Source organism: Pipra filicauda, unplaced genomic scaffold (genome assembly GCF_003945595.2).
Source record: "Pipra filicauda isolate LSUMZ 115617 unplaced genomic scaffold, ASM394559v2 scaffold334_size1588553_pilon, whole genome shotgun sequence".
Classification (NCBI taxonomy): domain Eukaryota; kingdom Metazoa; phylum Chordata; class Aves; order Passeriformes; family Pipridae; genus Pipra; species Pipra filicauda.
In genome coordinates, this window is record NW_024104459.1 from 420,076 (window position 1) to 443,020 (window position 22,945).

General features: G+C 42.4%; 2 protein-coding genes across 4 annotated transcripts; both read right to left on the minus strand.

Annotated features, from left to right (window-relative positions):
• Window positions 1-3,437: 3,437 nt before the first annotated feature.
• On the minus strand, window positions 3,438-10,381 carry SMCO3 (single-pass membrane protein with coiled-coil domains 3). Of its 2 annotated transcripts, none has more exons than XM_027739187.2 (3): window positions 10,363-10,381; window positions 6,162-6,212; window positions 3,438-4,445 (listed from the first exon to the last, which is right to left on the minus strand). In XM_027739187.2, exon 3 carries the CDS (start codon window positions 4,429-4,431, stop codon window positions 3,754-3,756), a length of 678 nt encoding a protein of 225 aa, XP_027594988.1. In that variant the 5' UTR covers window positions 4,432-4,445; window positions 6,162-6,212; window positions 10,363-10,381; the 3' UTR covers window positions 3,438-3,753. The 2 variants fall into 2 exon arrangements, with proteins under 2 accessions (XP_027594988.1, XP_027594984.1); XM_027739183.2 differs by lacking the exon at window positions 10,363-10,381 and adding an exon at window positions 6,706-7,649 and having other exon boundaries at window positions 3,438-4,448.
• Window positions 10,002-22,887, minus strand: ART4 (ADP-ribosyltransferase 4 (inactive) (Dombrock blood group)). Of its 2 annotated transcripts, XM_027739225.2 has the most exons (4): window positions 22,771-22,887; window positions 20,852-20,887; window positions 18,936-19,005; window positions 16,207-17,355 (listed from the first exon to the last, which is right to left on the minus strand). In XM_027739225.2, exons 1-4 carry the CDS (start codon window positions 22,835-22,837, stop codon window positions 17,226-17,228), a joined length of 303 nt encoding a protein of 100 aa, XP_027595026.1. In that variant the 5' UTR covers window positions 22,838-22,887; the 3' UTR covers window positions 16,207-17,225. The 2 variants fall into 2 exon arrangements, with proteins under 2 accessions (XP_027594980.1, XP_027595026.1); XM_027739179.2 differs by lacking the exons at window positions 16,207-17,355; window positions 18,936-19,005; window positions 20,852-20,887; window positions 22,771-22,887 and adding exons at window positions 10,002-10,634; window positions 11,495-12,221; window positions 13,508-13,896.
• Between the last annotated feature and the right edge of the window lie 58 nt (window positions 22,888-22,945).

Sequence of the window (22,945 nt, forward strand, 5' to 3'; positions counted from 1 at the left end):
GAATAGGCCAGTGCGGGAATAGGGACAGAAGGGAAGGCCTGTGAACGTGGTCGTCGAGGGCGCTGTTCTCCCGCACTCTCCAGGGGAGATCCCACAAAGTGCCCACCACCCCCGCCCTGAAACAAGGCAGAGCCAAAGGGCATGTGAGAAGTCTCTGTCCATGGGGAATAAACGCAAAGTGCTGCGGGAGCAGGAGGGAGCTGCCCACAGCCTCAGGTCTGTCATATGGGTTTGTTGTAGGATTTGGCCTCGAGGCAGCGCTGCTGCCCTGTGAGCGGGGCTGGCATCCCTCTCTTGGGCAAGCCGCCGTTCCACGGGACTACTGGGAAAAAGTGACTGGATGACGTTCATCTGGGAGCTCAGGCTGTACTAAGGGAACAGGAGAAAGTCTGGTCCCATCAGGGACCACTGGAGCTACTCTGTTACTTGTCTCTTCCTTCAGCTCCCCTTGTGGTGAACTGGTGAGGCTGGGGAACACCGTGTAGGAGCTGTTCTGCATCATCGTCCAAAGTACAATTTCTAGCAAAAGTCCACAGCACACAAAGAACCAGGATAAAGATCCATGAAACATCAGGGTGCAAGCAATAAAATATAGGTGCAGGATTAAAGAATTAGCATGCCAGGGAGAGGTGTAGGAAGGACAGTTTTCTCTGCACAGGCAGCACCTGGGAGCAGAGGTGGTCAGAGCTCTGAGCAGGATTTGTAGACCACCCCCCCACACACTTCTGGTGAACATGCCATACAAGACAATGTTATTGCAGTTTTTCAGATAATGGAGTCTCAGTTGGCAAACTTGGAAGTTTATGAAGGATCATTGCAGGATGGGTAAAAGACTATAAGCTGTGTATCATAATAATGCCAACATCCATCCCACACTGCACAAAATCCAAGTTAGCAGATAGCTAGTCCAGGAGAATCCTTGGAGCCAAGGCTTCAGAAGCTCTCAGTGCCTAGGGAGTCTTGCTCTGCACAGAGCAGAGTCATCCTCACCTTGTGTCTCTTTGGCCTGTTCTCTTTACATTATTCTTGTTACCAGAAAGAACTTTCTGCAGGGCAGATTTTGCTTGCAACCATACTGTTTTTCCACACCGGTTTGAAAGCAGCTTAGACTGGCTTGGGCTGGTTTAGTTTCTTTTCTTCCTTGAGGCTGTTCTGACTTGGAACACGCATATCATAGTTTTAATTCTTAATCCTTTGTCCAGAACAGCAGCCTGAGCAAAGGGAGAATGCTCGAGGGGATGTGATGTAAAGCTGTGGCCATGCACATCCCTGTCATGCAACATGTCACTGGAGAGGGGACGGCTGAATTTTTGAAGATTAGTTGCACCTTACAAAGCTTGGGGCTTTCTGTCGTGGGAACACTGGGCTCAGTGGGGACAAAGGTGCTGCCTCAGCCGTGACTGCTTTCTCCCAAAAGTGTCTGCTGACTTGAACAGTAGTTCTCTCACATTTTTCACTCGATACTTCTGTCACACCAAGATGCAGCTCCAAGGAGTGTAGAGAAGAAATATCAATAGATGGGTTATGATACCTTTGGAGCACCAAGTTTAAGGCTGGACAGACAGTTAGAAAGATCAGGGATTAATTCTGTGGTGGGGAAGCCTGCTTTCCTTTAAGTCCACTAGGAACAAGGATATGCATAGAGCTGAGTAGAAATTGTATATCTCTGTGTTCCTCATTGTGTATCCCACTTCCCCTGACACTGCTTAGTACATGCTTTCAAGAAAATGTGGACAAACTGCCTGAAAAATACAAGAGATTCATTTTTATTTGACTCCACTATTCTTGTACAGCAGTGATTGGGAATCTCACAAAGAGCTGGTGGTTTTTCTTCCTAGTTTAGAACATACATTTGCACATAGAAAGCAGGAGCCAGGAACTCCTACCTCTCCAACACTCAAATATTGCTATTCTGCCTATTGACAATCTCTTGCCTCTATGCAAGTACCTCTAAACTGAGTGCCACTTGTGTCAGGAGACAGAAAACGTCACATTGTGGAGAAATGATGTCTCAGGTCACCATGTCATCCACCACAATACCTCATGCACGCAAGGTAGTGCTTTTTGCCTCCTCTGAATTGCCTCTCCTGATGCACATAGCCTAGTGTGTGGCTTGTGCTGGTCTCAGTTTCTCAGTTCCTGGCACCCACCCACGTTCCTGAAGCCTGGACTTTCTCCCCAGTAACTGGCAGAGCTGGCAGAGCTGTCGAGTGCTAGCAGTTTCATCGCCATCTAATGGCTTTTGAGCACAAAAGCAAAGAGGAGTCAGAACAGATGATTAAAGTGAGACCAGTGGGGGAGGGGGGAAAAAAAGGACTCCATAATGGAAGGGTTGTGCAGCCTATTTAGGCTTTTATCCCTTTTGTAATCTTACCCATTTCTTTATTTTCATAGGCATAATCTAGTTATTAATAAATTACTATTGCTAATATTGAATATTAACAAACATGTATGAATTTGGACATGCTTTTAGTTTGGGGGAAGCTGGTACTAAAAAAGGAACCTATACACAATCCGACTAGATTGTATCTATCAGTCTATCATGGATATAAAAAAATTATAAAATTTATAAATTGCATCTATAATGAAGATTTTAATATTTTCATTATTTGGTTTAAGATTGGGTTTTCAGAACAAAAAAAAAGTACAGAAAATAAAGGTCTTACAATACGTACATTTTTATTAAGTCTTAAATTACCTTTTTTTTTCTAAAATCAAAAGAAAGCAATCCACAGCAAATCAGAGCAAGAGACTACAAATCATGTTCTTCCTTCCATCTTTTGTTTTAAAATCTGAAAAATAAGGACATTTGGTAGCATATTGTGAAATGCAGAATCTGAGCCTTCTCTTGGCAGTCTCACATTAGTGGGACTGGGTAAAGCATTTGAAAATAACTTCGGTGCATTAATAGGTCTGCAATCCTACAGGCGCTTGTACATTTGTACAATTCCATTTCAATCAACAAAACAGCAGCTTTGCAAAGAAGTTTTTACCTGTGGGTTTGCAGGAGCAGAGCATTACCAAGCATAAGAGGTTATTCACAGCCAGGCACACCTGGAATGTGTCAGCTGGTTTCTCTCAGCTGTGGGGCCAAGTTGTGTGTGTGTACCTGTAGGCCCAGGCTTCTCTTACCTGCCAATCTACTGGGATTAGAGTTTATTTAAAGATCTCTGGCTGGCTCCTTAGGCAGGGATGGGACAGGAAATAGCAGCTAAATATGCTTCAACTAGTCCTTATAAGTAGTTCAGTGAACAGGGAATCCAGTCTATCAGATTTAGCACTAATCCACACTAAGAGTTTAGCAACCACAGCTGTCCTGATGAAGCCTCCAGATGTTGGCATGGATTGCCTTGTTGAAATTGTTTTCTCCCATCATGTTGTATATGATAAATGTATATATATGTATATAGAAACATAGAGAAAAATCAGACCTCCTCACCACCACTGCTCCAGCAGTGAGTATTATTGTCACTGGTATGAATTACAGTTCAAGGTTATCTACAATGCATTCCAGAAAATAGTGAAGGAAAGGTACAAAGTATTTGAAACATTGCCATCCAGAAACACCTATAAGCCAGTTTCCTATTAATATATTTCATTGCCAATTCCCAGAATTGTCACATCTCTTGCTCTGCTGCCACTAATAAGAAAAAAAGCCATCAGTAGTTCATTTGCGATAATGAATCAAAAAGGTTACTTCAGGCATAGCTGCTGCAGCCACTGTCACAGGAGAAGAGAGAACTCTGACTTCATTCACTGAACTTGTTGTCTCACCAAAGAAGTCACTTCATGTATGGCACGCTGGTACTTTTCTGAGGCTGCTTTAAACTCAGCCAGGTGCTTCTCGTAGCTTCTCACAGCTGTCAGAAGCTCATTCCTCTCCACGGCTCCCAGGATGGCATGGAGGATCATTTCAATGCCAAGGCCAATAATGGTAATGCTAATTCCCCCAAGAACAGATGCCCCAATCTGTGCAAGGAGACCGATGAGCTTGCTCACAGTGAAAGTTAAAAGATTGGAGCCAAGAAGTTTGATAGCTACCATCCCAGCTGTTGAAGTTGCTTCTCCAAGAATAATGGAAAAAACTTTCTGAGCTATTGCAATTTTCTCCAGTTCAGGCTCTTTGATGTCATATAGCTTCTGGTACAGCACTGGCTCGAGCTTTTCCTTCATGTCACTATCAATCTTCTGTACCTGATGCTGAATCTCACTCATCACTTGAATGATTATGTCACAGTTTTCCTTGACAGTACTGCTCTCTCTCATCTGAATGTGGGAAATGGTACAGCCCAGGTGTTCATTCAGCACTCCAACCAGCTCATTTGTTGCACGGAAATTTGTGGACATGCACTCAAGCAATTTCTGATGCAAATGGATCAATTCTTGCTTTCTCTTGGGATTGTCTGGGTAAAGAAGGTCACTCAATGCCATTCTTCAGAAAAAGCCTACTTCAAGAGAGAAAAGAAATCTTTTACTCTGTTCAACACCCATAACTGTAGCAGTGAAATGTGCTTTGTCTCTGCCTCACTGGTTCTTTTTATGCTCAGCAGGTCAAATCCCAAGGCATATCTTACAAATCTTTATTCTTGGTTTGGATCTTTAGACAAATAATTGGAAAGGACCTTTTAAGACACTGGGTATACTCAGAGCAGCAAAAATAGCTAACAAATATGTAATTAGCATAAATTGTAAATAGAACATGGTTCACTGAAAACTGAAGATTGAAACTGAAATTGGAACCTTGGAAACTGAAGATGATAGAAGCTGAACTAGTTCACTAAAAAATGGAACAATCTCATCTAATCAGCAAAATCTAAAATAAGCTGAGGAAATTAAAGGCTTGATTTAGGCACACTTCTGTATCAGCCTATTTTTTCAGTTTAGAGGCATCTGATTTTTCAGCAACTGTCATGACTGGTGGAGTGGACACGGTCTGTATCACCATAAGAGTGTTTTATGCCAGTGTAGCTTTTTTCGTCTAACATTCAAGAGAAAATGTTACTATATAAGCACTCTTTGCTGCTACTAATAAACCTACCCTTGGGAATTCATACAGAATAGTAAAATTATCTATAATAAACCTATCCTAACCTATGTCACCTTACACACATTTCCCACTGTATTTCCTTCCCTGATATTTAGCCTGTTCCCTCATTGTTTATTCACCTCCCTAATGTTGTAATTGATTTCCCATTGTTTTTTCTCTCTGAATATCAAACCGCTGCAGACAGCCCTGTGATGTTCAGAACACTGTGTAAGCACCATGAGGTGCACCTACACCAGGTTGTCTCTGATGGCAGACTGCCTTGGAGCAGCTTGCCTTGCTTGCACAGCCTCACTCCCTCCATTCCCAGGGTGTCCCATGCAGAGCCAATGTCTGCAGATGTTCACCAAGCTCCTAGGACATGACTGAGCAGAATCTGGCCCTCCCTTATCACTGTACAGACCAGAGCACAAAATTTAACTCCCCTTGTGTCTAATCTTTATGGTCACCATTCTTCTCCGAGCTGTTGCTGGTTTGCCAACAAAAGGGCATATTTAATATATATTTCCTCATAACCTGCGTGTCAATACACAGAGTCCAAAGAGACTGAGTTTCCAGTGATCATGGAGTTACTCCTCATCAAACAACACAGTGCCGCTTCCCTTTGACTCTATCACCAGCTGCAAAGTGAAAATGCTTTAGCATGGTTTTGACTTAAATGCAAAAATCTTAGCAACTATGAATGAGTAGGATGACTAATTTCTTTGTTGATACTTTTTATGTTCTCAGCCCTTTATTGCAAATCTGGGCCACTTTTGTGGCAAGTGTTTTGCCTTTTTCCAAGATAAACCTCTTCTTGCTGTTGGTGCCTGCATATCACAGTTAGAACTACAGATGTGTAGGGGACTACCTAGATTTTTCTTCTTAAAAAGATGCCTTTGTGCCATATTGGTCCTTTGTAATTCTTGCACTATCTGTTAACTGCAAATCATCTGACACTGACCCAGCTGTATTTTACTAAACACACCCTCCCCCACAAGGTCACAATTGAAAACCAGAATGATTTCAACAGTCCCTTGCCAACTTTTAATCTCAGTATTGACATATAAGCCAGTCCGAAGAGATTTTTTTTCCACAGTATTTTGCACAGTACTGTGCATTTCTGTCAGCCACTTACCTTGTAGCTCTGTCAAGAGATTAAACTCTTTAACACATCTTTTTCTTCAAGCTGTAGGGAGCAAAGTACATATACTGTAAAGGTTTGTGATTTTCAGGAAACATAAAGCCATGTCAATGCAAGCTATGATTTCATATCACTCCTGCCTCAGGGATATCACTGACTTACTCTCTGACTCAGTGTGATATTAGAACCTTTCTACTCCAGTAGTGTTTTATTGTAAGGTAATTTGCTTTACTTATTTGTAGAAACTGAGAAGATAAAATGTTTCAGAAGGAATAGCACTTCAACAAACATTTTACATTCTAGACAGGTGTGGAGGAGACTTTTAGCTTCTATTATTTACACATGATTATTTCAGGTTCTTATAGCTGCTCTAGATTTTATGTCTCTTAATGCTAAGATTACTTCTTAGTCTTCACTTTTGCTAGTTTTTACATTTTCTTTCTAGAGTTAGGCAGGCCACACATATTTCTGACAATTTCTCTGGCTCCAGGGAGATTTTCTGCAGAAACTTTTCTAATTAAACATTTAGAGTGCCTACCTGATTTTGTCTGAATGCTCCTGGTGAAATGTGTATGGGACAGTAACTTCAGCCTCTTTCCCCTGTGTTCGTCTGGTGTTTTCCAGCAGCATGTGATGAGTTAGGGATCCGGAGGCTGGGCTTCAGCTCCATCCTGTTGCCTGCCTGCTTGTCATTAATTCTATTGTGTGATGTTTACCCAGATTCATCTATTTTTCTTCCTCCTTTCCCCTTCCTTCCAATTTTAACAGAATTCAGTTTACTTAAAGCTAGTTCCTAATTGTTAGGTCCTCCAGAGACCTTCTGTTCCTGGAGGGAATAGGTACAGCACAAATCCCTCCTAACAGAGGTACCCTCACAAGTACCTACAGAAATGGCTGAAAGGGGATGGTGTTACTTTCTGTTCTCAAAACACAAAAGGTGTAGGACAGCACTTTTTGTTCAAATAGGTACAGGATTAAGTTTTTCACTGGGATTTATAAATTTCTATTGTTTAGAAATATAAACATTCATGTTTGCAACTATGTCTTGAAATAAAGAGTTTTTACAATGACTGTTTTCTTATATCTGTGAATTATGGAAGAAAAGTTGAACAGTCCCACAAAAACAGAAAAATAGATACCACAGACAGTGAAAATAGGCTTTGTCTGTCCCAGCAAGACAAGGCTGTACTTCTGTCTTCAACCAAACAAAACATCTTTCATGTTCTGATCCTTAGAAAGGTGGACCTGCAGCCCCCAGGAGTCTGGTCAGGAATACTGCTTCCCCTCTAGAGAATAGTTGAGTTCTCAGATGAAAGCGTAAGATCAAGCATGTAATGAATACTCTGTGATGCTAACTTGATTTCATCTGAAAGCTGAGCTGCTGTATTCAACCCAGATGAATACAGAGTGCCAAACTCTCTTGTCAGAGCTGTAGGCATGAGAAGATGAGCTGAGAGAGAACATTAAATGATTTAACCACTACAATTCTGGAATCATCAATTAATTGTGACTCCTATTTTTTTAACTGAGAATACCATGTAGTCCTGAATATCTTCTGATATTGGACTGAATTGAATTGAATTGATCTGGCTGGTAACTGCCTCTGTGTCCGATTCTGTAGGCTGGAAACTGATTTCATGTCTTCAGTGTTTGCAATGGATGCAAATTCTTCTCTTCCAGAGCCTCTATCACTTGGAACATGACAGAAAATAATTTGAAGAATATGCAAGCAGTTTTGTTTCTGCTTTACTTTGAGTCTTTAGGGAAAATTATTAGCTATTGTTTCAGGCCTATTAAGTTTGAGCGAAAGACTTTATTTGGAGTGTCTGTCACCTTTTTTTACTGCAATTTGCCAGGTCTCTGATGCCATGAGAATGGAAGAAGTGGTGCAGAGACCCACATCCAGCTCTGAACAGCAGTGGAGGCTAAAATCAATTTTGTTATTTCACAAAATATCAGACTATTTTGCCATGGGAAAGAAATGCAGGAAAAGACAGAGGGCTGAACTGAGCTCTGAGAAAAACGTCTTTGAAAGTATACAGTGGGATGGGAAGTTGCAACTGCTAAGACACATCTATCCGCACATCTAACCACAGCAATATCTGTGTCAGCTGCAACCAGTCTGGCTTTAAAGAAGTCTGGCACAAGCAAAACCAACATCATGCTATCCCAGGACTGTATCTGCAGTTGGCCTTGAGAGAATTTTTAGGTGCAAGCAGAAGGGCATAACTTTCTTAGCAGTCTAAATGGCATCAAGATGGGACCCCAAGCAAGGAGAATGTTTTGTGCTTCCACCTATCAAGAGATGTTTGCATCATCTAGTCACTGTATGTACTGACTGATAAGGGTCACTTTTCAGAGCACTGTAGCCTGACAAAATATTGAATTACTCAGTCTTCAATTGCTTTGTCTCTTGAATGTAGTGTCATGCATTTGATTTTGCTGTGTTTATTCCCCCCTCCCAAGAATATGAGTTTAATTCTGTGTACACCCACCAGTATATACAAACTGAAGGATTATAGTTCTAAGGATGATGTAAAGTAGATTGTTGTCTAGGACTCACACAAATTTACCAATAAGGACCAAAACACAAGCATAATTCATCTACAGCACTTCTCTTGAAGTGCCTTACAATTACCTTACCACAGAAGGCAGCTCCTCCTCGAGCTGAACATCGCAACACCTCAGACTTGGCTCTCTACCCTCCTCTTCACTTTGTGTTTTCCTTCAGCCTATCCCTCAAGAGCACAGATCCATAAAAAAAAGCCTGAAAACAGCAGCTAACTACTCAGAGGAAGCTTTCAGGGTGCTGAAGCCACCTTGTGAAGGATTCCAAGCCTTTGTTAAAATGGTTGAGGCCTGCATCCCAGTGATTGCCCTTTAATCTGGTAAAACCTGATGACATCCAAATTCCTTAAGTGTCTACATTTCTAATGCTAACATTTCTCTTGTACCTAAATTCTGTATTCCTTGCTGCAAGATTTTCAAGGAAATGGGAGCACCAAGCTTATATGGAGCTGCTTCAAGAGTCAAGCAATTCATATAGGTGTTTTTGGCAGTTCTTACTTTTGACTAACCAGCTGACCAGCAGCTTCTGCAGTCCTGTTCTATTCAGATCTGTTTTGGATAACAGCAATAAGTTGTTGCTTACTGTTTCAGACAGGGAAGTGAATACTGAACTCCAGCTTCCTGCCAAGACCATCAGTGCCCAAAAGCTCGGGTTATTTGTGAAATGTGTCAGTGAGTTTCAGCTCAATTGATGACTCCACTGCAAAGTTAAACCACCATGACTGGTCTTCTTAGATCAGTAAGATAACCCCACTGACCATAGCCTCAGCCCAGGGCTAGCGTCAGTAGGGTTGAAGGACCAGGGGTGAAGAAGTGAGGCATGCTGGAAAGGGGAATTGCAGGCAAAAAATATTCCTTATCATTTCCACACTGTTATTTTTTGAAGATAGGAGAACTCCATAGCTCTAAGCCTTGAGTGTTTAAGGCTCCAGAAGTGCCAAATGAATGCATAAAAGTGAGAAGAGTCTATAGCTAAATCAGAAGTTCCATTTTCAATTTATGGTGTTGATTCAACCTCCAGCATTAGACATTACTCAGAACAGCACAGTAGAAAAGCAGGTAAACAAATCTCAGTCATATTCAACACCCATGAAGACAGCAGTAAGGCTCCACAGACTATCCTTCATTTCAGCATGAAATGACCAGCAAGCATTTATTGGCCACTAGAGAACACAGGACCTGTCTGATTTTTTTGAAAGTAATTTTAAAGTCAAACAAGATGAAGACAAGTCTTGTGATTCTCTGCTGGTAAGTTCATGTCTCAGCACAGCTTCATGCTTCTGTCCCCTGTGTGTGAGATGCAGACAATCAGCCTGAGATGAGAGCTGTGGCATTGGTGCATGGCATCATGCAGCTGGGAAAAACTGCTGTGCCACAGATTTTACTGTCTCCTGGGACCCTGCACTCAAAGGAGATATGCAAGGCTGCACAGTTACCCACTTGACTTTACCACTGTGGTGCCTTTCACAACCCGTAGACAGACACTTTCTCACTAAAAATAAAGGTACTAAATAAAGGGTCCAAAGTCCCTGTGTGTCTTTCCTGAATGCCTAAGGGAAAAGCTACCTACAGTGAAGGGTATCCCAGACTTAGTCTTCAGAAGGGCCATAGATAACCTTCCTCCTACCTGAATGGGTCCAGGGAATGTCTGTTTTGATGAACCAGACTGAATGTTCCAGTCTTAGCTGGAGAGTTGCAGCTGAAAGCAAAGGGAAGTTTGAAACCTTCTGTAGCAACAGGAACTCCAGAGACTGAATGTCTGTGAACTCTTCTTGGCTGCTATTCATGGGATGCAGCCAGAGAACCAAAGACTGTGGGCCAAGCACATAGAAACTGCAACCACAGCAGGAAGAATGGCAGAGGCAAGGGCAGCGGAACCACTGTTCTTACATCTTGAAGCTGAAAAAAAATCAAGACAGAAGTATTTAGGACTCTTTTCACTTCCTAAAGCTTGCTGCATTTGCTAACACAACCTTTGCCCAGAAAAGCCATTTTCTCAACTATATCTACTACTTTGGCTTGGTTCCAGGAACAAACTCTTATTCCTGAATGATTGTTTCAAGTTCAAAGATTGCACTGACACATTACTCTCCAAAGAGACAAAAGCAAGAGTCCAGTATTGGTGGTGGACTTACAGAAAGATGGAGATGTGGAACAGGCCCAATGAGGTCTTCCAGCACAGAGTTATCCCTATAGCCAGGAAACTCAGTGTGTTCCTTGCCAAAGGATACCTTTTCTCCCTTCTGTCTCAGGAGAGAGATCACAGCTAAAGCACCAATAGTTTGTTTACACTAACCTCAGCTTGACAGAGATAAGTAGTAGCTTCACAAAATGGTAGTGGACTAGAGTAGTCCTGATGCTGGAAGTGTAGCAGCCTTGCAAACCACCAGCATAAATATCTGGGTTCGAACTGCCAGCAAATCTCACCCGCCTTTGCAATAAGAACACTGGGGACCCAAATGCATGAGTCCTACAACATCCTTGCAAAGGCACCTGGGACAAATGGAGGCTGCAAAGAACCCCGAGACCTGATGTGTATCAGGTGGCTTCATCTTTAGTGACCTGTGGAGTTCTCCCAGGTTTCACAGCAAATGGGTAAAATCTGGGTCACGTGGCTCTTGCAGGTGAATATAGCGGGCAAGCTACAGGTTTGCCCTTGAGTGTGACCCTGTGTAGGTACAACCGGTGAGGGCTGCTTGGGGTAGTGGAGACCAGACTGTCCTGCACCCCCACCGCGTAGGAGAGGCTGTATACAATACCTTCCACCAGCTGGCAGTGGTACTTGCTGTAGTTCCCCACAGAATGAAGATGCAGCCGGTTACCGTCCTGCGTCTGAATGAAGTTTTTGACAAGAAATATCTCGTAAGGGGGAATGAGGACTTCCTTCTCAGATGTGTAGTAAGAAAAGCCTTGCATAGCTGCTCCCAGGCAAGTAGTCACTGTAAACAAAGTTTCATTCCCAAACTTCTGGGCTTCACTCCTGAGGCGGGAGGTGGAAGTGAAACGGCCAAATCGCACCCTGCTGCCTACCGTGGCCTCGATATATAAGTCTTTTACACCCCTGTGCACCTGGTAGCACTTACGTTTCCCCATGCTTTCCTTGCTGCTCTGCCATTCCTTCATTATCTGGATAGCAGTTGTTAGGTAAAAGTGAAAATATTTGAAACTGAAGTTGTGTCTGTAGTGCTCTGGAGAGATTCCTGCTGTAGATGTAGCCCAGTTCAGCTGAGAGTGCAGGGAAGAGTTCATGGTGTAAGCCATGAGGACTATGCCATGGCTGTCATGCATCTCCCTCAGGAGACCTACAGGGCTCTTTAACAAAGCTTCCTGAGCCTTCTTCCAGAGGCTCAAATAGTCCTTGTTAGCAGCTATTTCCTTTTGAAAATAGTCTCCTTGCTCCAGTTCTTCCATCATCTCCTCTCTGCACCCCAGATACTGGTCATCAAAAGAATTCAGAGCCATATCCATCAGGATGTGGGACATAGCCTGCAACATAAAACCAAATTAAGATTAGCATCAGAAGTATGAACTTCTTGTGTATCTCTATAAATGCTAGCCAAGTTTTTCTCTACCCTTTTCTCGCTGCTTTGTCATTATTGGCAGAGCAAGCAAGGCAGGTAGGCAACTTAGGCAAAGACCTTTCTGAGCAACCTCAGGCCTATACATCACCTCAGTCAGATGCCAGTCAGGATACCAGAGTCCTTATTTGATGTGGATCAGTCACATTAAAAACTTCAGGAGAGCTGGCTCTTCAGAGGGTGATGGTATAAAGCCTGTACGACAGACCCATGGTCCATTTATAGCAATATTCTGCCCAGGATTATTAAGTGGTTTTGAAGAGGGAAAGAATAAGCAAATCAATGTGCTAGGGCAGTGTAACCTGAACACTCAGAGGTGAATTTCTTCCTCCTGTCCTTCCAAATCTCTTGGACATGTTTTGGCTCCAGGGAATAATGTAAAGGACAATATAGTAGCAGTGTGACAAAACTTTTGTTCATCCAGTTTGTCTCAGTGAGACCAGCTGGACTTGTCATGTAAATAAATATTAACCATGAGTAAGGATTCACACAACTGGGTCCTATAACAGGAAAATAACCTCTAATATATTCTGCCAATGAAACAACCAGCTAATTATGTGTATCTAGCATTTCTAATTAATAAAAACCTTGTGTAATAAGATCTAAGAAATTGTGTGAGTTATGGTATTGTTCCTTTTGCTTTTTGATCACCTAGTAGACTAGTCAAGTGCTGTAGTCAGTTGATAGTTGAATTCTACAAGTAGCTAGATATTCACTTTAATCTCAAATATTCATCCTAGACATGTAACCAAACTGACACCTTTCTTAGCCTCTGAAGTTATACTGGTCCATAAACTATGCAGGGATTCAATTTATTTCTCATTGAATATCATAATTGTTTTGAGGGAAAGCTAAAAGGCCATCAAAATACACAGAACAATATTTTTACCGTCCCATCCAACAACACACTGTTTTTGTCAGAGCCTCAGCTGAGACAGGTGGGAAAAGAGAGGAGATGATGAGGTCTACTCATAAAAATACTGCAGGAAACCATCTGGCTCTAAACAAGAGGAAATTTCCAGCCAAGCAGTTAAAAGAATTAGGACAGGTAAGAAATGGAACAGAAGAACTGAAAGCAGAAAAGTTAAAAATTAACTAAAAGCTCCTTAAAGAAACTGTTTCAAATGGGAAAAAAATTAAAAACTTATTTCAGTGAGGTAAGCAGTTTCACCATTTCAAATAAAGAACGTTTACCCTTTTTACCAATATTTGTGAGGAGATCAGCAACAGGAGGCTGCCCAGCAGCGCTGGCTTCCTAGAGTCCACCCAAGGCACTGGAAAGAACATTTTGTTCAAGAAGAGGTCATTTACATCTGTTTCTTTCCCTTTTTTCCTGAACTGGAAAATTCTGCAGTTTGTAATTTGCACTCAGGTTTTGGTGACAGTTCTTCAACCAAAGATCATTCACCAGATTCTTACAGCAATTCAGAAGTCATTAATCATCCAAGCAGACAATTTACTGGTAGAAATGTGCCCACAATCCATAAGGAAAGGTCTGGTTGCACCAACTCCAGCTGATGTGAGTGTCCGTCACCTTAATAGCTCTTTTAATTCCAAGGTATCCAGTGTTCTTGTTCTTGCAAAAAGGAAGAAAATCATGGCATGTCTAAGGCAGTTGTCCCCTGAGGAGTGATGTGTCAGGATGAGTACTCCCTGGTCAAGAGCTTATAAAGCCCTTTTAAAGAAGTTGGCTCTCATAAAGCCAACACAGAAATGCAGGGTAGGTTGGGATCCCATCTGGAAGCAGAGATAACCTAACTGTCCTTCTCTTCCTTATCACCCCCTGGTTTCTAATCATGTGTTGCCAATCCTACCCCTACACCACTGCAGAGCTGCACCTTGTTGGACTGTTTACATTGGGTACATGCAAAATGAGTGTGCAAATGCAGATTCTGTACTGAGTCAAACCCCTCTCTAGCAGCTGATTTCCAGACCCCTTCCAAATAACAGCAGAGAGTTATTCCCTTTCAAAGCCCCATGACCTCTGATAACTATTCTTTGTGGAAAAACAGGCAAGAGCTGTCAGGGCCCTGGTTCTGATCACAGAGAAGTGAAAATCGTTTTCCATGGCCTGCTGGTGATAGGCTGGGTGAGAGGTGCACCTCCAGTCATAGCGTGATTTCCTGAGATGAGATGTTTGTGCAGATGCTTAGATTATGTGGATAGAGAGCATTTGCCAAATATTGCTGAAATAGGGTGAGAGGTGACATAAAGGTCTCACACTGGGCTGCTTCCAAAGCAGCTGATGCTGCTGACAGTATCTGTCACCACTGGGGACATAAAATGATGGCATGAAGAATGATACAAAGTGATAGATGAAGACTACCTACTTCTCCTTTTTGGAATTTCTCTGTTATTTTGGGCTTTATTTCAGAAAGTGGTTGTTTGACGGCTAAAAGTGAGTTCACAGAAGGGTTTGTGAATTAACTGAGGCATCTCCTGTTTATGTAGAGATAAAACAGAGCTAAACTGAGATGTGTTCCCGTGGGAGCTTGGCAATCATGATAAAAAGTCCCGCTTAGATGTCAATGCAGCTGCATATAATCCAGTTGCAGATTATGTCCCAGGTTTTCCCTTCTGATCTCTTAGTGTATGTTTAGTGTGAAGGGAATCAGGAAGAAAGGCCACTGAATTTGCATTTTCAAATGCTTCAGAAGAAACGGTGTACTATTAAATACAATAAATACAATGGCCATAAGATGGCAGCAGAAGATTTGTAGCAGAACTTAGACTTGGAGCTGCATTAACCAAGCAAAAATCGAATTCCTCCATTTCAGCAGTAAATTTGTAATGTGATCTGTGCACTCAGATCCCCAAAAGTCATGACTTCAGCCCACGTAGGGATCTGGTGACACAGAGTAGATGACATAATGGAGGCCTCCCAGTACAACTTGCTTGAAAAAAATATTTACTGAAAGGGAGAGAAAAAAATATAAAACTAACAGAATGATCCGAACATAGACAGGAAACTTTTTGTGCTAACAAAACCATACAACAACAACAAAATCCTTATTTTATTATTACACCAGACATTAGGATTTCACTATTCTCTCTAGTATTTTTCCAAGCAAAAATTTCACTTCTTCCAATAAGCACTCCGTTCATTTTTACTAGATGGTGTTCAGAGAAGAGTTTTACTGTGAGCAGTGAAGCCCCATCAGTTTATGCCAATAGAGGAACCAGTCACAGCTCACAGGTGTTTGACCAAGACATGCAGAGATATTTATTAAATGTCTTCTCCTTGGCCAAGATCAGCATAACTGGTACAAGTCATAGCAGCTTGCCAAACAAGATGCTCACACTCCTTCTGGCAGCCATCTCTGTGGACTTATCCCGTGTCCTTACTTCAGGCCTAGGTCTTTCAGGAAAACACTGAACTGGGTAGATGGTGAATCAGGAAAAGCCTGGCCCTCCTTTCCCTCGGCATCACAGAGTGCTGGAAGTACAACCTGAATTCCGATATAGTCACTTCTGATTCACACTGGGACACGGGAGGGGAGGAGGAAGACTCATGCACCGGGTTCCTGCTCCTCAGGGTTCACAAAAGCAGGCTGTACCTTCCAGGCACCTCTTTAACCACAGGTAAAGGTTGTAGAGAGGAACAGAGAGAAGCAGCACACCGACCTGCTTTACATAGGCAGTGTTTATTGCAATCTGCAGCTGAGGATGGTTTCACCAGCTTACATGTAACCAGAGACTTGATCTCTGTCAGTCTCCTGAGGATCAGCAGTCCTTGTCCTCGGAGGTGTGATCTGCCATCTACCTCTCAGGGAAGGAAAGCTGACAGAGCATATTAAGGAAGCTGTGCAGAAAGTGCTAAGGTATAATATTAATACCAGAGAACAGAATGAAGTAGTGCAGAGGGAAGACAATATGTATATAAATACACGCATACATTATATATATATATATATTTAGATACAAGTTGTCTTGAATAAATGAAATGCTGACCAACTTCAATCCATTCTTGAATCAATTTTCTTTTTGTTTATTTCATAACCTTTTTTTTTTTTAGCTGCTTAGACACTTCTAGTTTCAAGCATAAATGCTATAGCATTAGAGACAAACAGGTTGTTTTTTTTGTTCTGCTTGGGTACGTTCAGTTTCACCAGAAACCGGTTAAAAAAACCCACAAACAACAAGATATTTCCAAGTTGCTTTTTACAGACAGTCACCGAATTCAGTGTACAAATGGAAGAGCTCATCTAAAAGGAGGAAACACTCCTTAAACACTCCTTTTGGGATTTCTTTGTTGTTGCTATATGGGCAAATTTTGTGACAGAATAACCAGAAGAATGTACCAGAACCTGATTTCTGTCTATGCATTAGTATTTGCACACTTCTGTCTTTACAAAGTGATCCTACTGTGACGCATACTTAGTGTGATTATACTATGTGAAAATACTGAACTTTCCAGTAATTCTAACAGGAGGCAGCTGTTCTTCCTTCCTCCCAGTGAGCATCCCAGGATCAGATCCATCACATTTACGCACATTGTGTAACAACATCATAATTGTGGCATTCTTCTATAATCCCCCTGCATTTTTCAGAAAAGTACAAGAGGTCTAGTTTTGTTTCTAAGGCATGCAATAGTTTTCTTGAGACTAATCACCATTTTTTTCACCTATTGTGTCCTGGGGATTCAGATGGAAGGAGGTAAGACAGAGTCTTCTGGTGAAGCTCAAAATACCACAGGAGATGTCTAAAGAGAGACTTTTCTTGATGAAAGGAAGAAAGCTAATGTAAGCTCAACAAGTAGGATAATTACTGCCTTGCATTCCAGCTGGTTAAGGAGACAATGGAAGTAGATGCCAGTTTAGATATTTCCCTTCCCTCCTTCCACCCACAACCTTCTTTCTCTTGTGGGGCTCAGAGTGTTCCAAGCCAAACAAATGAAGAGACCTTCCAATCCTTAGTATCTCCCAAAGAAACGGTTGTAGGCCAAGGAAAATCCTATTTGGTCAGAGAGATAGTCACAGGGGGGATAGTTTTCACAGCGCTCATGCATCTGCTCCATTGGATTTTTATAATACTCGAAGTACCTGGAGTAGACAAAGACAGAGATACCATTCTGCAGATTCAGTCAATGCAATTGGAAATGGTTCACACACCTGACACTGACATGAAAGGAGTGATTCTCCAGGGTACAGGGGATTGCTCATGCTGAGTTAAATATCTACGTACATACAAACAGGCTACTTAATCAATGCTGGGGAAAAAAAAAAGAGATTGAACCCAGCTTAAAGCAATTGCTCTGTAAGTTTTATCAGCAAAGGAGACCACAGAAGCAGTTAGGGTTTGAGGGGTTTCTTTGCCTTCATTCCCATTCCCCAACTACCCAGGAATATTTTTTGTTGTTAGTATTATTTATTTTTATTACATATTTATTTTTTATTTCCTGATTGCATTTATTTTTGTTCAGTTTCTACTTACTTTCCCACTAGCTATTATTGTCTTTTAGCTTAATCACTTTTCTCTCATCATCCTCACTTCTGTTGTAGACAACAACACTAGCCCCATGCAGCTAATTTTAATTTTTTTTTGCCAGTTAAGCATGCCCAAATCTTTTAGTCTCAGCTCTGGATGCCCTTCTTAGCTCCTCTTCCAGATTGGATTAATCTTTCCTGAAGACTGTACACAACATCACAGAAGTCCCACCACTCCCTCATGAATTTTTACTTTATTTCTGTATTAGAAATACCCCATTGCATGTTGTCAAATTCATATTTCTGGATCAACCTTATCTCATTATCAAATAACACACCAGGATGTCTGCCTACCTCTGTCCTTCCTGATTAATGCTTAAAGCAGAAGCTACTTTTACAATGCCCCACCTGTAAGGGGGTTGTCGGTACAGACAGTACAGTTGCTGTTACTGAATTTCATCTTGATTTAATCACTGCAGGTTTCACCATCAGCCCGTTCCTCTGCTACAATACTGTGATCCTTCCCTCTACAGATGGGGCCTCCCAATCTTCTATTGTCTAAAAACAGCATTACCCTTCCAGTCCAAAGATGGATTGAATAAAAAATCCTTTTTCCAAAGGCCCGCACGGGAGAGTAGCTTAACAAACCCTTCCAGGAAATATATGAAGAACACCCTTGCATTACCTCAAATTTTTCAAATAGCTAGTATTTCTCCAAATCTTTATGTCTGGGATTTCTGCAAAAGTAGATGTATGATCTACAGCTTCAGAAAGAACAGCCACTCCGATCTAGCCTTATTCCTGCAACAGAGCTGTGCTTCCTTTGTAGGAAGCCAGAGGCAATGACCAAGCTTCTGTGATTCTCATTTTCCTGGAAATTGGTTCTGATGACCCTGTAGGTTAGAGCAGCTTCTAACTTGTATCCTTCTGTCCCCATGGATAGCCCAGACAGCTAGCACAGTCTTTCTCCCTGGGAGGAATACTGGAGTCCAGCTATGAGCTCTCTAAAGGATATTAATGAAAAAAGAACCATTTATCCATCACTGAGTGTCTCCTACAGCCTTTTTCCTCCAAAGTGTGGAGGTAATAACATAGATGTACTACGAAATAATACCTTGTACTGTCCTATTGCCTTCCCGCCCCCTCTTCAGAACAGGGACAGAGTCCAGCACTCAGCCTGACTCCTGAGTCATTACCGTTCATAGAGGCTGGATCTCTTCTGCCTCTTCACAAAGGCATTGGCAACTTCTTTTTTAATCTTGATGCCTACCAAGAGAGAACACTGCAGGTTAGAGATGCAGGGCTATGGTCTATGAAACACAAAGACCAGTCTAACCTCTGAAAATGGAAAGTCTGCTCTCTTCACAAGCAGATGACTGCTACAAACCATTCTAATGGCCTGTTCATCTCTCCCCACCCCACTATCTGCTCAAAGCCCAACAGCTGGGCTCTCTCCTTGCTGCAGCCTTCACATCTCCATGGGGCAAGGGCTTTTTCTGTCGTAAACTCCATTCCCTTATCATACAGCATGATCTGAATCCACAGTATATGTGCAGAAGGCATGAAATATGAATAAGGAGAAAAGAGAATGGCACCCTCTCTCCCTGGTCTGCTTAACTTCAGAGTCTTGGCTTTCTTTCTATGTTGTGATTCAACTGAGAGTAATATGGGATACCAACAATCAGACCTTAAAATGCTTCCAATAAGCCATGAGCAACAGACAGAAACACCAATGCTCACATGTACAGGGTTCCACAAAAGGTAAAGAGTACAAAATAGCGACAGTAAACATCACACAGGGAGAAATACACCCAGGGAGAAATACACAAGATTCCAGTGTTCAGGACCTGGAGAACACGAGAGGCCTTTCAGCCATGGCAGCATTTGCCTCTGCTCTACACTAACACGCCATTACTTGTTGCTTGTTGGCTCCCTTGATTTGTGGTTGTGCAAACACTATGGTGCTGTGAAGCACCCCACAAACACTAGGTTGAGGCACTTCATTCCCCATCCCCATCCAGGGTCATCACAGCACAGCCTCACTCCATGGGATCATCCCACACCAGCAGAGGTGTGCACAAATGCTGGCACAGCAGCAACACAGGCAGCTGCACACCAATACTCATTTCAGCATGGAAACTGGAATGTCAATCATTGCTGTCACTGGGGGGAAGACCTCCGCCTGTGGGGAGATGGGGAAGTTTGTTCCTTCCCTTGTCCCCATTAAGTGTTTGACTTTGTTTCTCTTTGGAGGTGAGAGGTATGCCCTCTCTTGTGAGCTGAGGTTTAGTCTGGATCAAAATACCGACTACACAGAAACTGCCAGTTAATGAGCTGTCAGAAACCACCACCTTTCCCTGAACACTCTCTACACTTCTTTTTTTCTCTTTCCCAATCTCTGTTTGTATTGGCTCACTGGAAAAATACCAGCTTTCATGCTCCTCAGCAGCAATGTTATCCTTTAAAATGTGAGAAAGGAGAGTCAGGGGAGAATGAAAGGGATTTTCCATACAGATTTCTGCCAGGATCAGCTTGCTGCAAAAACTGTGAACATCTCAAGGTGTGCAAATCCCCATGTCCCAGGTGACGGACGAGAGGAACTGCAAATCCCTCATGTTGTGGGATTTGGCAGGGATGTCACAGCCCATTGCCATGGGCAGGTTCTGCTCTCTCAACAATCTGGGGACACAGCAATCACTCTGGATAGAGGTCTGTCTATAAAGCCAGCTCGGAGCAGGGTAACAGGCCATGCTGCTCCAACAACACAACCCAGTTTCACAGAGGGTAGATGCACCCAGCTGCTAACAAGCTGCAGAACTCATGTGCTGCCAGGGGATTGCTCAGGGGTTGTGGAGATGCAGGCTATGGCACTAGCACACACAGAGCAATGCTAGCCTGTAGGGACACTGACCTCCCTTGTGTCACCTGCTCATGTGTGAAAGGCAGCCCCCCTGTTTGCTGCACCTCAGGGACTGCAGCACTCAGGGAGCAAAAAGAGAACAGCTAAAGAGACTCAGCATGATTCTTGTTCAGCCCTCAAACCTGTCAAAGGGGAAAAAGGAGGCAGATGCAGTAGAATAGAGCTGAGCACCAGTCACAATGATATACTCACTGTCAGCGCTGAGAGATCCTGAAGGCTCTTTGGGATCTGGAAGACAGACAGACAGACAGAAAAGAGTCTGGGCTGATTTAGACTATCCTCCTTTGCTGTACTCTGTAACTGAATCCTACCACCGTCTAGCTGGGTCCAGCTCCCCCCACTTACCTAGAAGGTCTATTTCTCCTAAAAGGGTTTTATTAACACTCACCATTTATTAACACCCACCATAATGGTAAAATTAATCCATTATGTCTGGATTTGTTTAATTTCAACTTCCTCTGAGACAGGTTAAATGACACAACAGATGTATAATCACTGTGGAAGGAGGAGGAAGACCTTCCTCCTTCACCCTTCCCGCCCTTGCTAAGAGTAGGGACAACTAGAACTAGGGGACCATTTGAACAAACCCCAAATTTGGACAGAACATGAATATAGCTTAGTGTCTCCTCTATCTTTGGAAGGATACATTTCTTCTGGGGAGAAATCACAAGCCATTGACAGAGAAGAGAAATAGATCAAAAAATTAGCAACAACTCTGTCCTCACAGCTTTCTGGCACAAGGTTGAGGTACCTGGCTCACCAACCCTCTCAAGAGCAATTTACACACATATTTCTGTGTTCAGTCCTGAACTTAATCCTTGATGCCCCCGCAAACATCCAAGAAAAGCATCCTCTAAGAGCTCCTAACCTGGGGTCTCACACACTGCCCTATTTCACAATTTTTTTTCTTTCACTATTTCACCATATCTTTTTTCAACAGTGTCAGTTCCACCCAAGTTACCAGGTGTTTGGCACAAGTGTATTTATGGGCAGAAAGAGGACTCTAGAGACAAAAAAAAAAAAAACCCAAACAATGAAAAGCACAAAAAAACCAGCCAAAAAAAAACACGCTAAAAAAAGCCAAAAACAAAACAAAAAATTTGTGTGAAAAGTGTTACATGTAGTTCTATTTTTAAGCAATGTATGCACTCCTCTGATTTAAAATAAAATAAAATTAGGAGTTACTTCTAGGCCATTAAGCATTCTGGAATATAATAATGACTAAAAAAAAGGTAGATATATACTCGAGTGAAAAAGTAAGAAAGAGACTGACAGAAGAAAAACTCTGATTAAAAAAATATATTTGCCAGAATTGAATCATGACATATCAATGCCAAGGACTGAACAGAATTTAAATCTGAATGAGATAATACAGGAAAACACAGATCTCTCTCCTGATCAGCTTCATTTTTTGATGAAAAGGAAAGCACTCATTTTTCAGATCTTTCCCCTCTTCCCTCTCTCTTCATCAATTATAGAGCTGCCACTACATTGCTATCTTTTCATCATGCAGTCACCATCACTAAATCACCTTCAAATGAGATGTGCTCATTTCAATGGGACAACTCCTTGTTTTTTAAACAGAAATAGGAAGGTGTATTTCCCTCCAATTCTCCGCATCCCACATTTACCTGCAGGAGGAAGCTTGACTTGGTGCCTATCTCTGTGATCCTACAGCACTCCAGGACTGGCAAGGCACAAAATCCCTCTCCCTATGGCTGACACAAATCTGCCTGCAGTTCAACTGTCTTACTCAAAAGTGAGCATCCAGCATACCTTTGCCACTTCACCCAAATGATAAACTTGTTTAATTCTTAAAAATATTAAAATGTTCAAGTTCTCTGCTGCAATTCAATAAGCAAATGAGGTGGGGGGCAAATGGGTGTTGACCAGTGGAAGAAAGTGTCTGGCAAAAGATGGGTCTCTGTTCTCAAGCCCTCTCTCATTCCTGACTCTGTCTCTCTAGCAGAGATCTGAAGTTGTGCAATGACTGGTGGTACATCTCCTCCCCCCCAAAGCTGTCCGTCTCTCCCAGACTAAAGGGAGGCTGGTGGCAAGTTGCAGGGTTGAGCAGTGATCTAAAGAGCATTCCTGGGAAGATGTCCCCTTACCTTTCTCGCAACAACAGAGTGCTGCCAGGGCCAGAGTCACAATCAGCAGTGCCAGCAGACTCCTCATGTCTTCTTTGGCTGTGCTAGTCTCCCTAACCTCAGAGTTTTCCTGGAGGTTACTGAAGTTCTCTGTGGCTTGCTTTTGGGCAGCAGTTTATATCCTGTGATTGCTTGG

What these genes read in the sequence shown, in the direction of transcription:
- SMCO3 (XM_027739187.2), bottom strand. Translation starts at nt 4,431, where the DNA reads ATGGCATTGAGTGACCTTCTTTACCCAGACAATCCCAAGAGAAAGCAA.
- ART4 (XM_027739179.2), bottom strand. Translation starts at nt 13,600, where the DNA reads ATGTTCTTTCCAGTGCCTTGGGTGGACTCTAGGAAGCCAGCGCTGCTG. An exon ending in CACAAATATTGGTAAAAAGG is followed by an intron (nt 12,222 to 13,507) that starts GTAAACGTTCTT and finishes TTTATGTTGCAG; the next exon opens with GCTATGTCCCACATCCTGAT. An exon ending in CCACTGCCAGCTGGTGGAAG is followed by an intron (nt 10,635 to 11,494) that starts GTATTGTATACA and finishes ATTTTTTTTCAG; the next exon opens with CTTCAAGATGTAAGAACAGT.